This window comes from Trachypithecus francoisi, unplaced genomic scaffold (genome assembly GCF_009764315.1).
Source record: "Trachypithecus francoisi isolate TF-2019V2 unplaced genomic scaffold, Tfra_2.0 Lachesis_group15, whole genome shotgun sequence".
Lineage (NCBI taxonomy): Eukaryota > Metazoa > Chordata > Mammalia > Primates > Cercopithecidae > Trachypithecus > Trachypithecus francoisi.
The window spans coordinates 72193925-72205982 of NW_022681460.1; the positions used below are offsets into that span (position 1 = coordinate 72193925).

A 12058-nucleotide genomic window follows, 5' to 3' on the forward strand; every position below is an offset into this window, starting at 1 on the left:
AGCATTAGGACTATTTTTAAATATATGTAAAGGCATTGATATAAAAAGAGCACTGTTCTCTTTCTAAGTTGTTTCCTTAAAAGGCCTTAAAATTACTTCTGTGATGTCACAGCTCAAATATTTTTGAATGACTGACATTTTAAAAATTCTAACTCATCCTGGATACCAACGCACCCTAGATGAGCACCTTTCCTAGTTACGACATTTCTGGAGTTGTCACCACCTATTAACTGTGGCTTGGTTGGAGTTGTAAAATTTGATATTTGGCTAGTAGAAAATAGTCACTGTATATGTTAAAATAGCTATAAAAGATTCTTACCTTCAGCCCGGGAAGGATCTATTGTTCTCTGTGATTTGTTCTTTCATTTTGTACCCTAAAAGATATTAGTGTATGAAATTGGCAGAATTGCCCTTGGCCCATGTCACCTTTCAGAGTTGCCAAGCAAGCATCATGAGATTGGTAAAGCCAGCTCTACCGCATCTCTTGGTGGCACTAGAACACACTTAAGGAAAAAGCCAGCATTTCACCCACTGCCTGGCATGGCAGAAGGGCTTTGGTGAATATGCCAGGACGTGCGGTGAGCCAAATGATCCCTTTCCTTAGGTCTGTGACCCAGTCTCTACAACTTCCTACAACTCCTTCCAGGACTTTCTGACTCACAGCTTGGGAAGAATTAGGAAAGAACACCTGCCAAGCTGAGCAGAACAGCTACTTCCTGTTTATGTGTTTTTGGTGGAACATCTCATTTCTTCTTCAGGACATGTTTGGATATACATGGGGATAGAAATGCCAGAGTGAAAACAGATTTATCACTGTGAGAAAAAAAAAAGCCCTAATATTCACAGAAGATGGGGGTCTTGGTTTCTTTATTCCATTTTATTCTTTGTTAAGACTGTTAACAAAAAACAAGGCTTTTTTTTCCTCTGAACTTAAAAACTATAAATTTACTTGGGTCACTAACAGTGCTCTCAGTCTAAGAGAAAATTACATAATAACAACAATAATGAACAAAGCACTTAGCATGTGCCAGGCCCTGTTCTAAGTGCTTTTACATATTCAGTCATTACTTTTCACAACAGCTCTATGAGGTAAGTACTATTATCTCCATTTTACAGATGAAGAAACTGAAGCACAGAGAAACTAAGGTTAAGTCAGACAGCTAGTATGTGGCAGAGTCAAGATTTAAATATAAGAAACAGGGTCCGGAATCTGTACTCTTAACCATTATGCCACACTGAGATGGTTCCCAGACAGCAGGAAGAAGTGTTCCTTCTCCATAGGCAACAGTTCACTCATTCTTTTGGTGCAGTGATGTACAGTCTGTACTGAACTCTCCAATATAAAACATGGGGAATTAAAATGTATCCAAAGCCTGAAAACTCACTTACTTTTATAATGGTTCTAAGCAAAGAAAATGCTTTATGGGTTCAAACAAGTCAAATTTATGAACTCAATTTTTTTGTGTGTGTGTGGAAACTGGCTGGTAGTCTCTATTTACAATATCTCTCCTCCATTATAAAAAACATTGCAATGGAACTATGTGAACACTTTTTCCCCTTTCCCTTAGAGAAAGGGAATTAAGTCAAAGGTGATACATATCCCTGGAGTTAGCTGAAAAAGAAATTGGAAGAAATCTGAGAATAGCATTATGGAATTTGGTTTCCACAATTCTCAAATTTAACCATAAAATTAAAATTAGATACAGGGGATAGATTTTCCTGGCCATAAGCAAGTCAGGGAGTGAGCTCCAAAGACTTCATATACTCTTCCTTCTACTTCTTTTAAAATTCCACCTTCTGAAGGACCTGAGAAATATGATCACTACTAAACTCACTCGTGTATTAAATAATGATTAAGAAGAGCTAAGAGTTGACACAGAGGAAGGCCAGGAAACATGGTAAATGTGGGTAAGGGCATTAAAAAGTTAGTAGACTACACCATATCTCTAAAGCCTGATGATTTTGCTAAAGTATTATAACTCAGGAGAGAAAGCAAGACACCCTCATGGGAACTCTTTTGAGTTTTTCATTCTTTTCCCCCTCCACTCAGTTCCATCCAGATGTGGCAGCCTCAAGTAGCTAGAAGAAAAAAATTTGGCCAGGAGCAGTGGCTCAGGTCTCTAGTCTCAGCACTTTGGGAGGCCAACGTGGGCGGGTTGCTCAAGCTCACAAGTTTGAGACCAGCCTGGACAACATAGCAAACCCTGTGTCTACAGAAAATACAAAAATTAGCCAGGCATGGTGGCATATATCTGTAGTCTCAGCTATTTGCAGGCTGAGGTGGGAGTATCACTTGAGCCTGGGAAGTTAAGGCTGCAGTAAGCCATGATTATGCCACTGCACTTCAGCCTGGGTGACAAAGGGAGACTCTGTCTCAAAAGCGAAAAAAAATAGGTCAGGAACTGTGGCTCACGCCTGTAATCCCAGCACTTTGGGAGGCCGATGCGGGCGGATCACGAGGTCAGGAGATCAAAACCATCCTGGCTAACATGGTGAAACACCGTCTCTACTAAAAACACAAAAACATTAGCCAGGCATGGTGGCATGTGCCCATAGTCCCAGCTACTCTGGAGGCTGAGTCAGGAGAACCGCTTGAACCTGGGAGGCAGAGGTTGCAGTGAGCCGAGGTCCTGCCAGGGCACTCCAGAGGCAACAGAGTGAGACACCGTCTCAAAAAAAAAAAAGGAAAAAGAAAAACTTTAACAATAATTGAGAAAGTAAACTAAATGATCAAGACAGATGTATAAAAATATATGTATAATGTAATGTTTATTAAGCTTGCTTGAAAAACAGAATTCTTTTACTTTAAATTTCTCCATTTCAATGCATGAAAGGAATGGTCCACAGTAAAACAAAAGCAGTATTTCCAAGAATGTTAGTTGTCTCTAGCTCTGTATACATTTTCTACCGTCATATGTCTACCGCCATAACCAATGCAGAGTTGTTTAACATGAAGTTTTGACCCAAACTGGACTATGAAGGCGCAAACTGGCGTGAAACAAACTCAAAACAAGCAAACCAACACCAACAGCCAAAAAAGTGTTCTTCTTGAAATTTATATACCACACTTACATAAAAGAAGTTAAACCAATTGATCATTATGTACATACATTAGTGAATATTAGTATTTTACATTTACAAATATATGTGCATATGTAATCAAGTAAAAAGAAAAATGTTAAATAATTTCTATCAGTGAAAAATACATAAAACATGACTAATACTACAATTTGAGTGCTTGTTAGATTCAGTGCTTAAAAATATTTGGAAAAATAATCCCAAAATATAATCTGGTGAAAGATACTTAAAAAGTGAAAGAGATAAGAAAATAGTAAGTGTTTGGTGTGATTTTAATAAGTAGGGGAAATGAGCAGAAATAAGATCTATATTTGGGGAGGAATCGCATAGCATAGACAGGATGAAGACTTGGAAAGGAAGAACGTGGTTTTTCCCAAGGCCAATTTCGCTCAGAATGGAACAGAACCAGGGAATTTTCAGGACAAAGTAAATGAACTGAAGTTTCCATCATGAGTTCATTCTATTAGCAGATAGATGAACAACTGATTCCTTCTTTGAGTCTTTATTAGGAGGCAGGCCTCAGACATTCACCCTACAGTTAGATACAAGGTCAGTTCCTTTCCTGGCTTCTGTCTAGAGACTAAGAGTGCAAGGTGACATATAATGGCATTGCACAACTTTGTAGGAATCTACCTTTACTGAAGAACCATCGGACGGTATCAACTAACCATCTTTCCAAGCACGGGCTTGTTTGCAATTCTTGAACCTCACGTTTCTTCTCTAAAGACTGAGTTCCGGAAAGAGTTGGGGCAACTCCCTGCAGGGCAGAGATGTCGGCTTTGGTGCGTCCTTCCCAGCCTGCTCCATGGTCTGGGATGGGCGGTGGCGGCCCGGGCCGGCCTGCTACTTGAGGCAGGGACAGCAGAAGCAGCAGAGGGTCCGGCAGGGGTTCTTCTTCTTGTACTGCACGGCCTTCCGCACCTGCGCCTTGGCCTGGCCGGTGTAGTCGACCGTCTTTTGTACGTTGAGCTCGATGACATTCAGGGTGTCGGCCTGCTTCTCCACCAGCACTGCCATCTGCAAGAAGAGCTCGTGCACGTCGCGGATGCGGCTCTCCAGGCGCAGCAGCTCGCGGTGGCGGCTCTCGATCTCGTTGAGGGCGGCCCGCGCGCCTTTTACATCGGCCAGCAGGTTCTCGGAGAACATATCCCACTTGCTCTGCTCGAACATGTCCTCGATCTGGTCGCCCGAGACGTCCTTCCCCATGATCTCCAGCTGGCGCTGGATGCGGATCTTGCAGTTGTCGCGCTGCTTCATCTCGGCCTGGTTGTAGTCGTGCATGGCGCGCTGGAAGGTGAGGGTGAGCGCGTTGTACTGCGCCAGCGAGATGCGCGCCACCGCTGAGTGCCGGCCGTGCTGGGCCTCGGCCGCCTCGCTCAGCTCCTTCATGGCGCGCAGCTTGCAGTGGATGACCTCGCCCCGGACCTTGATGGCCTTGGCGATGGAGTTGGTGTCGCGCTTGATGCTGCTGAGGCGCCGCATGGACGTGAGGAAGCGGGCGTTCTGCTTTCCCAGCCGCTTCACATCGGCCACCAGCAACTGGTTTTCATCCTGGATGTCCTGGATGTCTCGGTACAGAGACTCCAGGATGTGGTCCGTCTCGAACACGATCTCCTCGTGGGGCGAGTCAAATTCATCGTCCCCGTCTAGGAACTGCTGGTCATATTGCTTGGACAAGTCCAGAAGTTCTGCTAGCCGGTCTTTCATTTTGCCTGCAAGTAGAGATAATTCAGTTAAATTTCTCTATTGAGAGTCAAGTATTTGCCTTCAAGGGATTGAAACTTAAACATTTTACTCAGCAGTCCCAATTTTTTATTCCTAGGTGTGGGAAATAAGTGCACTAAAGGAGCTAAATGTTCTGACATTTTGCTTACAAGGAAATAAATAAGATGACTGAACAACATGAAACAGTTGCATTTTAAGGCCCATAGGCACCTGCAGTTCAGTATCATAGCCGTCCAGAACTCAATCAACAATTTAAAATTTTAGATTGCATTGGGAAACCATCTCTTTTTCTTGCTTTATGTTTTTCAGTCATCGCAAATCAAAACAGACACAGGAAAAAAAGAAAAAAGAAGAAAGACTTGCAAACTTAAGCATTTTTAATTGAGGACAATCTACAAGGCCTTGGGGCCAACATCTAAATGTTGCCTATTTTGTGTCTATTTCAGCACTGGTAAGCATCCCCTCCTGTACATACTAACAACTCTTAAAATAGTTACCATGCAAATCATGATTTAATTTTTTTCTCTTAAAGATGTTATAAAGGTAAAACATGCTTAAGGTAAAATGACAACAACAAAATACAGAAATCTAAGTGTAAAATTTAGAAGTTGAGGTTTCCTTACTCCTCTTTTCAATATCATTCCCTAATGATAAGCATCGTAAATAACACTGCTTTTTAAAATGCTTTTATATGGAAAATTCCAATCATATGTGGCCTAGTAGCAATAATATAACACACTCCCATTCATTCATCATGTAGAAGCAATGTCTGTCCACTTTTAATAGCTTTTTGAAACAAATTGGCAGCTCAGGTAGAATGTTCATGTTTTTACAAGGATGGTTCTGGTAATTCCTCTGCTTAATAAGGCAAAGTAATAGTCTCTATGTCCATATTGTTTTTCAGTGAAGTAAAAAACTTCCATTTTTAGTAGCATGTATATATGCTAATATAGGGAACATCTTGAGTTTATACATGAGACTTCATGATGAGAAAGATTCCTTTTCTACTACACAATTTGCAGCAAAGAGGGGAAAAGTAGTAACACTTAATGGTTACACAGTCTATCAGGGTTCTTGGTCTCAAATTAAAAGCTTCTTTCAAGTTGAAGTAATTCATTTTATATCACCACTAATGGAATACTGACAAGTTGAATTTGGTGATAAATGGAAAATGGTGAAATATTAACCATGGCCTTTCATCTACCGTGATCATCATTTACATAAATTAAGCAGAAGTTTTATTCTATGATGGTGATTTTTAATATAACAATATAAGCTGCTTAAAGTGCCACCATTTCTGATATCTGGTGGCTATAATCAATACCAGACGTTCTCAATGATGGGGAAGATGATTCTCCTAGCAGTATGGTTGACAGGCAGAATAAAGATCCAGGACCAAAACTATGCCTTCACTTGGTCTGAATTTCTTGATATTCAACTGTTTCCTCACTTTGAACAAAACTGAAAGACAAACCACCAACTGGGGAGAAATTATAATATATGACAGACAATGGGTTAAGATACTTAATATATATATTTCTAAGCTACCAAAAAATCTACTTACCCAAAGACAGTGAAAGGGCAATTCAGAGAAGATATAAATGACAGAGAACATAAACGTATGTTATATATGCCTGATATTTTCTAGGCATCTTTCATATGATACCCTCTTTAGTCTTCACACAGATTCCATGAGTAGGTACTGCCATTATCAGAGTTGGTGTGAGCATAGGGAGATCAAGGAATTTACTCAAGGTCACCAGTAAGTGAACACTCAGGCTTTAGAACAGCACCACTTAACCACTACACGAAATAATCCTTAGCAAAAGTATAAAAATATAGTCATAAAAGACTTATGTATTAAACAAGGAAATGCAAATTAAACTGCTGAGAATTTTTTTGCCCACAAAGTTAGCAGGAGTTTTTTAAAAACAATAATTTTTCAAATGGGTAAGCATTCTGGGAACTCTTAAAACATACTGGTAATTCCATCTCATGCCAGTCAGAATGGTGACTATTAAAATATCAAGAAACAACAGATGCTGGTGGAGGCTGTGGAGAAATAGGAATGCTTTTGCACTATTGGTGGGAATGTAAATTAGTTCAACCATTGTGGAAGACAGTGTGGCAATTCCTCAAAGATTTAGAACCAGAAATACCATTTGAGCCAGCAATCCCATTACTGGGTATATACCCAAAGGAATATAAATCATTCTATTATAAAGACACATGCATATGAATGTTCACTGCAGCCCTACTCACAATAGCAGAGACACAGAACCAACCCAAATGCCCATCAATGTTAGACTGTACTATACAGCCATAAAGAGGAATGAGATCATGTTCTTTGCAGGGACATGGATGAAGCTGGAAGCCATTATCTTCAGCAAACTCATGCATGAACAGAAAACCAAACACTGCATGTTTTCACTTATAAATGGTAGCTGAACAATGAGAACACCTGGACACAGGGAGGGGAATAACGCAATAGTGTGGCCTGTCGGGGAAGGGTGGGGGAGGGGAGATCATTAGGGAAAAGAGCTGATGCTTGCTGGGCTTAATATCTAGGTGATGGGATGATCTGTGCAGCAAACCACCATGGTACATATTTACCTATGTAACAAACCTGCACATCTTGCACGTGTATCCCGGAACTTAAAAACATGAAATAAAATAAAATAATACAATCAATATTATCGCTCAGGGTCCTGAGACCTCTCTCAGGTTCTGCTGAACTAAGAAATTAAATTAAATTTTCTTCTAGATTAAAAAAATAGTCTAATGTAAAACTCCTGTGGTGTCTTTGTTTTTGCAACTTAATGATTTTGCAAATAAAGTCTACTAATTATTTTTAAAAATTGGTAATTGATAGAATCTTTCTGGAAGAGTTTAGTAATATGTATCAAAAGCTTTTCAAGTGTGCACTTGTTTTGACATATATGCATTTATTCTAAAGATATAATGCAAAAGTGTATGAAACTCATTGCTCTAAATATTTTAATCACCACCTTGTTTTTACAGAAATTCAGAAAGAAGTTGAATGCACAATAATGAGGTCCTGGCTTCTACATAAGTCACAGAGTTTAGAAGGCTATCTAATGGCATGAAAAGCATTTATACTCTGTTAGGCAGAAAAAGTAGTTATGGAGAAAGAGAATGTGTAGCATTCTGAAACAGAGACTTGAAAAATACACATCAAAATGTTAATTATAGTTTTCTTTTAGTTATGGAATTATACATGGTTTAAATTGCTTCCTTTTGCTTTTCTGTATTTTCCAAAATTTTTATAATGTCCATACAGATTTCATAATTTTAAAACCCCCACAAAACAATAAACACTATTTGTTTAAAGGACTAACTCCTTAGCAACTTTTAAAAGTCTATGCATTGCGATCAAGTTAACATTTTATGCTACCTGGGGAAAGCACATTAGCTAGTTTGCATAGAGTTGAGCTGTACCCGTCTGCTTAAGTTAGTACCCAATCTAGTCTACCTTGCAACAAGTGGATGAGATGGAATGGATGCATTTTGATGAACAAGGCAAGAATAGGTGACAGATGCCTTCCTTCCTTACATCTTGGCCAAGCCTTACAAGGCACTTCAATGAAAGGAAACGGGTAGAGATAAGGGACTGTGCCATGCCCTGGGGCACTAGGGATCATTTGTAGGTATCCTGCTCATCCTAGACAGGTCCTGTGCTCTGTATTGCTCTCCTAGAGCCATTAAAAAGCTATTAGGGGAAATCATCTCATCACAATATGAAGAGTCGAGTACAATTCAACCATACAGAAAATGGCTTTGGAAGATGTCCAGGGACAGTCATTCCTTCTCAAGATTGAACAACCATAAATTCATAGATAACAAATTATAAATCAGGTAAGGGCCCAAGCTCATGTGAAGGCGCAAGTCCATAATGTGCTAATAAGAGAAAAAGAAAGGGTATGGGAGATGTAAAGATTCTCTATTGAGGTGTGGTCAAGAAGGAGAGAAGGAGGCCTTCACCTTGCCTTCCTGCCCACCTTTCTTGGCTCAGCCAGCCTCAGATGAGTTGCCTGCACTGACATAGAAGGTCTTCTGGTCACCAGGGAGCAAACATTAGGAAAAGTACAACAGAAAATCAATGAAGAGACTGCTATTCCTAAGAATGTCTCCAAAAAGGTTAAAAGTGTATACATTGCTGAGGTTTTACAAAAATATAGAAGTGGGCACAAATAGAGCATCAAAATAACCTATATATCCCATAGCTTGATTCTGTACTATGAATTCCTAGAAAGAGAACTATGGTAAATGAGAAAGAAAAACAAGACAATTCCACCGACCTTCCTGTCCTATTATAATAAAGGATAGTGCAATAAACTTTGGTAAATTGCATTAATCAAGTTGTGAAAAAATAAGTCCTGCTTCGATTTGCATGGAAGTAAAAGATTCAAAAGAAAATTGATAACCAACTACCAAAAATCTGCTTCTGCTTTCTAATTTTCTTTTCAGGCACGCATATAATCTGTACTGAAAACTAGATCCAATAAGGAAGGAAGGGGGAATTGCTGAAGCCTTTTTTCATTGAGCAATAAAGTTTTGTGTAAGAGAAAACAAAGGAACAAAGAGATGATGGCAGCTCAGTAGTCCTCAGTCTGCAGGAGGTGACAGAATCATCTGGAGAGCTTCAAAGATTACAGATTCCTGGGCACCTAGAGTTTTGATTGGTAGGCCTAGGATGATCTCCAGCTGATTGTAATGCATACCCAAATTTGTGGCCCATTCCATAGATACCTACCTTTCATGTCAGCTTTTTTTTTTTTTTTTTTTTTTTGAGGTGATCTTGCTCTGTTGCCCAGGCTGGAGTGCAGTGGTACAATCTTGGCTCACTGCAACCTCCACCTCCCAGGTTCAAGTGATTCTTCTGCTTTAGCCTCCCGTGTAGCTTTAATTACAGGCATGAACTACCATGCCCAGCTAAGTTTTGTACTTTTAATAGAGACGGGGTTTCACCATGCTAGCCAAGCTGTTCTCAAACTCTTGATCTCAGGTGATCCACCTGCCTCGGCCTCCCAAAGTTCTGGTATTATAGGCATAAGCCACTGCACCTGACCCATGTCAGCTTTTTATTCATAATTATCATGCAATTCTGGAGAACTTAAATAATTCCTAGCTTGCGGGCAGTCTCGATGAGCAAAAAACTGATAGGGAAGGAAAAGGGGCAGCTACTGGCCTCTCTCCCCCACTGGAAAGATGGTAGCTTTCATAAGCACTGCCTTCTGGCTCCCTGGTATAGAGGCTAAATAAGAAAGTCAGCTGAAAACTCACTCTCATAAAAACAATCTCTGAAGCTCAAAAGGAAAAGGAATCAAGAACGTTTGAAATAGTTTATTCTGATCCCTTCATTTTATGATAGAAAATTATAATTGTTGCAGGCATTGACTAAAGGAGAGTATGAATAAAATAGAAAACTGAGCTTACTATGATGAGGCACCCTAAGGTACATGAATAAATTCTCTGATAGGATTCACAGGGAACAAGGAAGGATGGTGATATTCTATTAGTTAAATGTTCTAGCCATTGAGACCTAGATCCCGCTTTGAAGAGTCTACTATATTTGGCACATAGAATCTTAAAATTTTCTGTCATGTCAGGAAGGAACAATTCAGAAAGCAGGTTTCCACCTACCTCAGAAGACCAAAGAGTGGAGATGACAACCACATTGTATTAGTCTGTTTTCGCACTGCTGATAAAGACATACCCAAGACTGGGAAGAAAAGAGGTTTAATTGGACTTATTAAACTCCACATGGCTGGGGAGGCCCCAGAGTCATGGTGGGAGGTGAAAGGCACTTCTGACATGGTAGTGGCAAGAGAAAATGAGGAAGGAGCAAAAGCAGAAACCCCTGATAAACCCATCAGATCTCATGACTTATTCACTATCATGAGAATAGCACAGGGAAGACCAACCCCCATGATTCAGTTACCTTTCCCTGGGTCCCTCCCACAACACATGGGAATTCTGGGAGATACGATTCAAGTTGAGATTTGGTGGGGACACAGCCACACCATATCACACATCAATAACTAAGACACTGGACGCTACAAAGAACAATTGTGAAAGTCATTGTTCCCAACATGCCTCTAAGGGAACCATTTATAAATGAAATATATAGTATCTCTCCGATCATAAAGGAGAAGCTTTATTAGGCAGTCCCAAAAGACTAACATATGCATTCAGCAAAACCAGGAAACAAACCTTTTCCCGTTTCACAGCAAGATGTTAAAGTGGTTTTACAAGTAGTGAGAAATTTTCAGATATGGGAATACGCAATATAGACCAGCTCAAGGCACACAGCAAACCTTGTGAAGCTTATTATGGGGATCAGCTTATAGATACAGAAACACGCACACATTCACTCACACACACACACACACAGAGAGAGAGACACAGAGAGAGAGAAACAGAAAGAGAAAGAAAGAGAGAGAGTCTTTGCAAATGGAATTCAGCTATTTCAGAAGCAAAACAGATCCTGTCCCCAAGATATACACTCCATACAGGACTTCCCCACGGTACCCAAGTTCTGATTTTCAGATTCTATGACATATCTCATATGTCCTAATTTTATACCAATTGTAAAAGTATGATTAAAGTGACTATTACTTTAATCAGAAGGTCCACTATTGGTCTATAGGGTGCCTTAATGAGGCTTTGTGTAGGGCTTATATAGTATCTTTGTGAAAACTAGGAAAGGGCCCCTTTCTGTGGGTGGATGCATCCCTGCCCCAGGGCATGTGGCCTGGTGAGCTGAGCATGGTTGGATTGCCAGCCTCTCTCAACCATGGTGAGATCACAACCTGCACAGCCCCATGGGGTTGCCCTGTGTACACCTTTCTCAACCACCTCATCCAGTCTCTCCTGCCCACAAATCCCCACCACCAGAGGCATCTGGAAATTCTACAGGTACAGTGTCATTGTAATTTAGCAGTTCCTTTCTAGCATACCCCATAGTAACACAGCCCTTAAAGAACAACAAACAGACTTTCCCCAACAGGTTCACAAACCATAATTTCACTCAAATGAGTAAAACTGGTGCTCTGTTTCTTGATATTTAAAATGACACATTTAAGAGGGTGAAATGGTTTGACTCTATGTCCCCACTCAAATCTCATCTTGAATTGTACTCCCATAATTCCCACCATTCCCACCTGTTGTGGGAGGGACCCAGTGGGAGATAATTGAATCATGGGGGTGGTTTCCCCCATACTATTATGGTGGT

At 40.3% G+C, this 12058-nt stretch overlaps 1 protein-coding gene across 3 annotated transcripts in view; it reads right to left on the bottom strand.

Annotated features, from left to right (window-relative positions):
- Positions 1–867: 867 nt before the first annotated feature.
- The window catches only part of STX11 (syntaxin 11), a 50286-nt gene continuing 39095 nt past the window's right edge, over positions 868–12058 (bottom strand). Inside the window, exon 2 of one of the 3 annotated variants that reach the window (XM_033235169.1) lies at positions 868–4790. In XM_033235169.1, coding sequence (XP_033091060.1) covers positions 3922–4785 — 864 coding nt within the window. In that variant the 5' untranslated portion in view covers positions 4786–4790 and the 3' untranslated portion in view covers positions 868–3921. The remainder of the gene's footprint in view (positions 4791–12058) is intronic. The other 2 variants (XM_033235168.1, XM_033235170.1) reach the window with 2 other exon arrangements.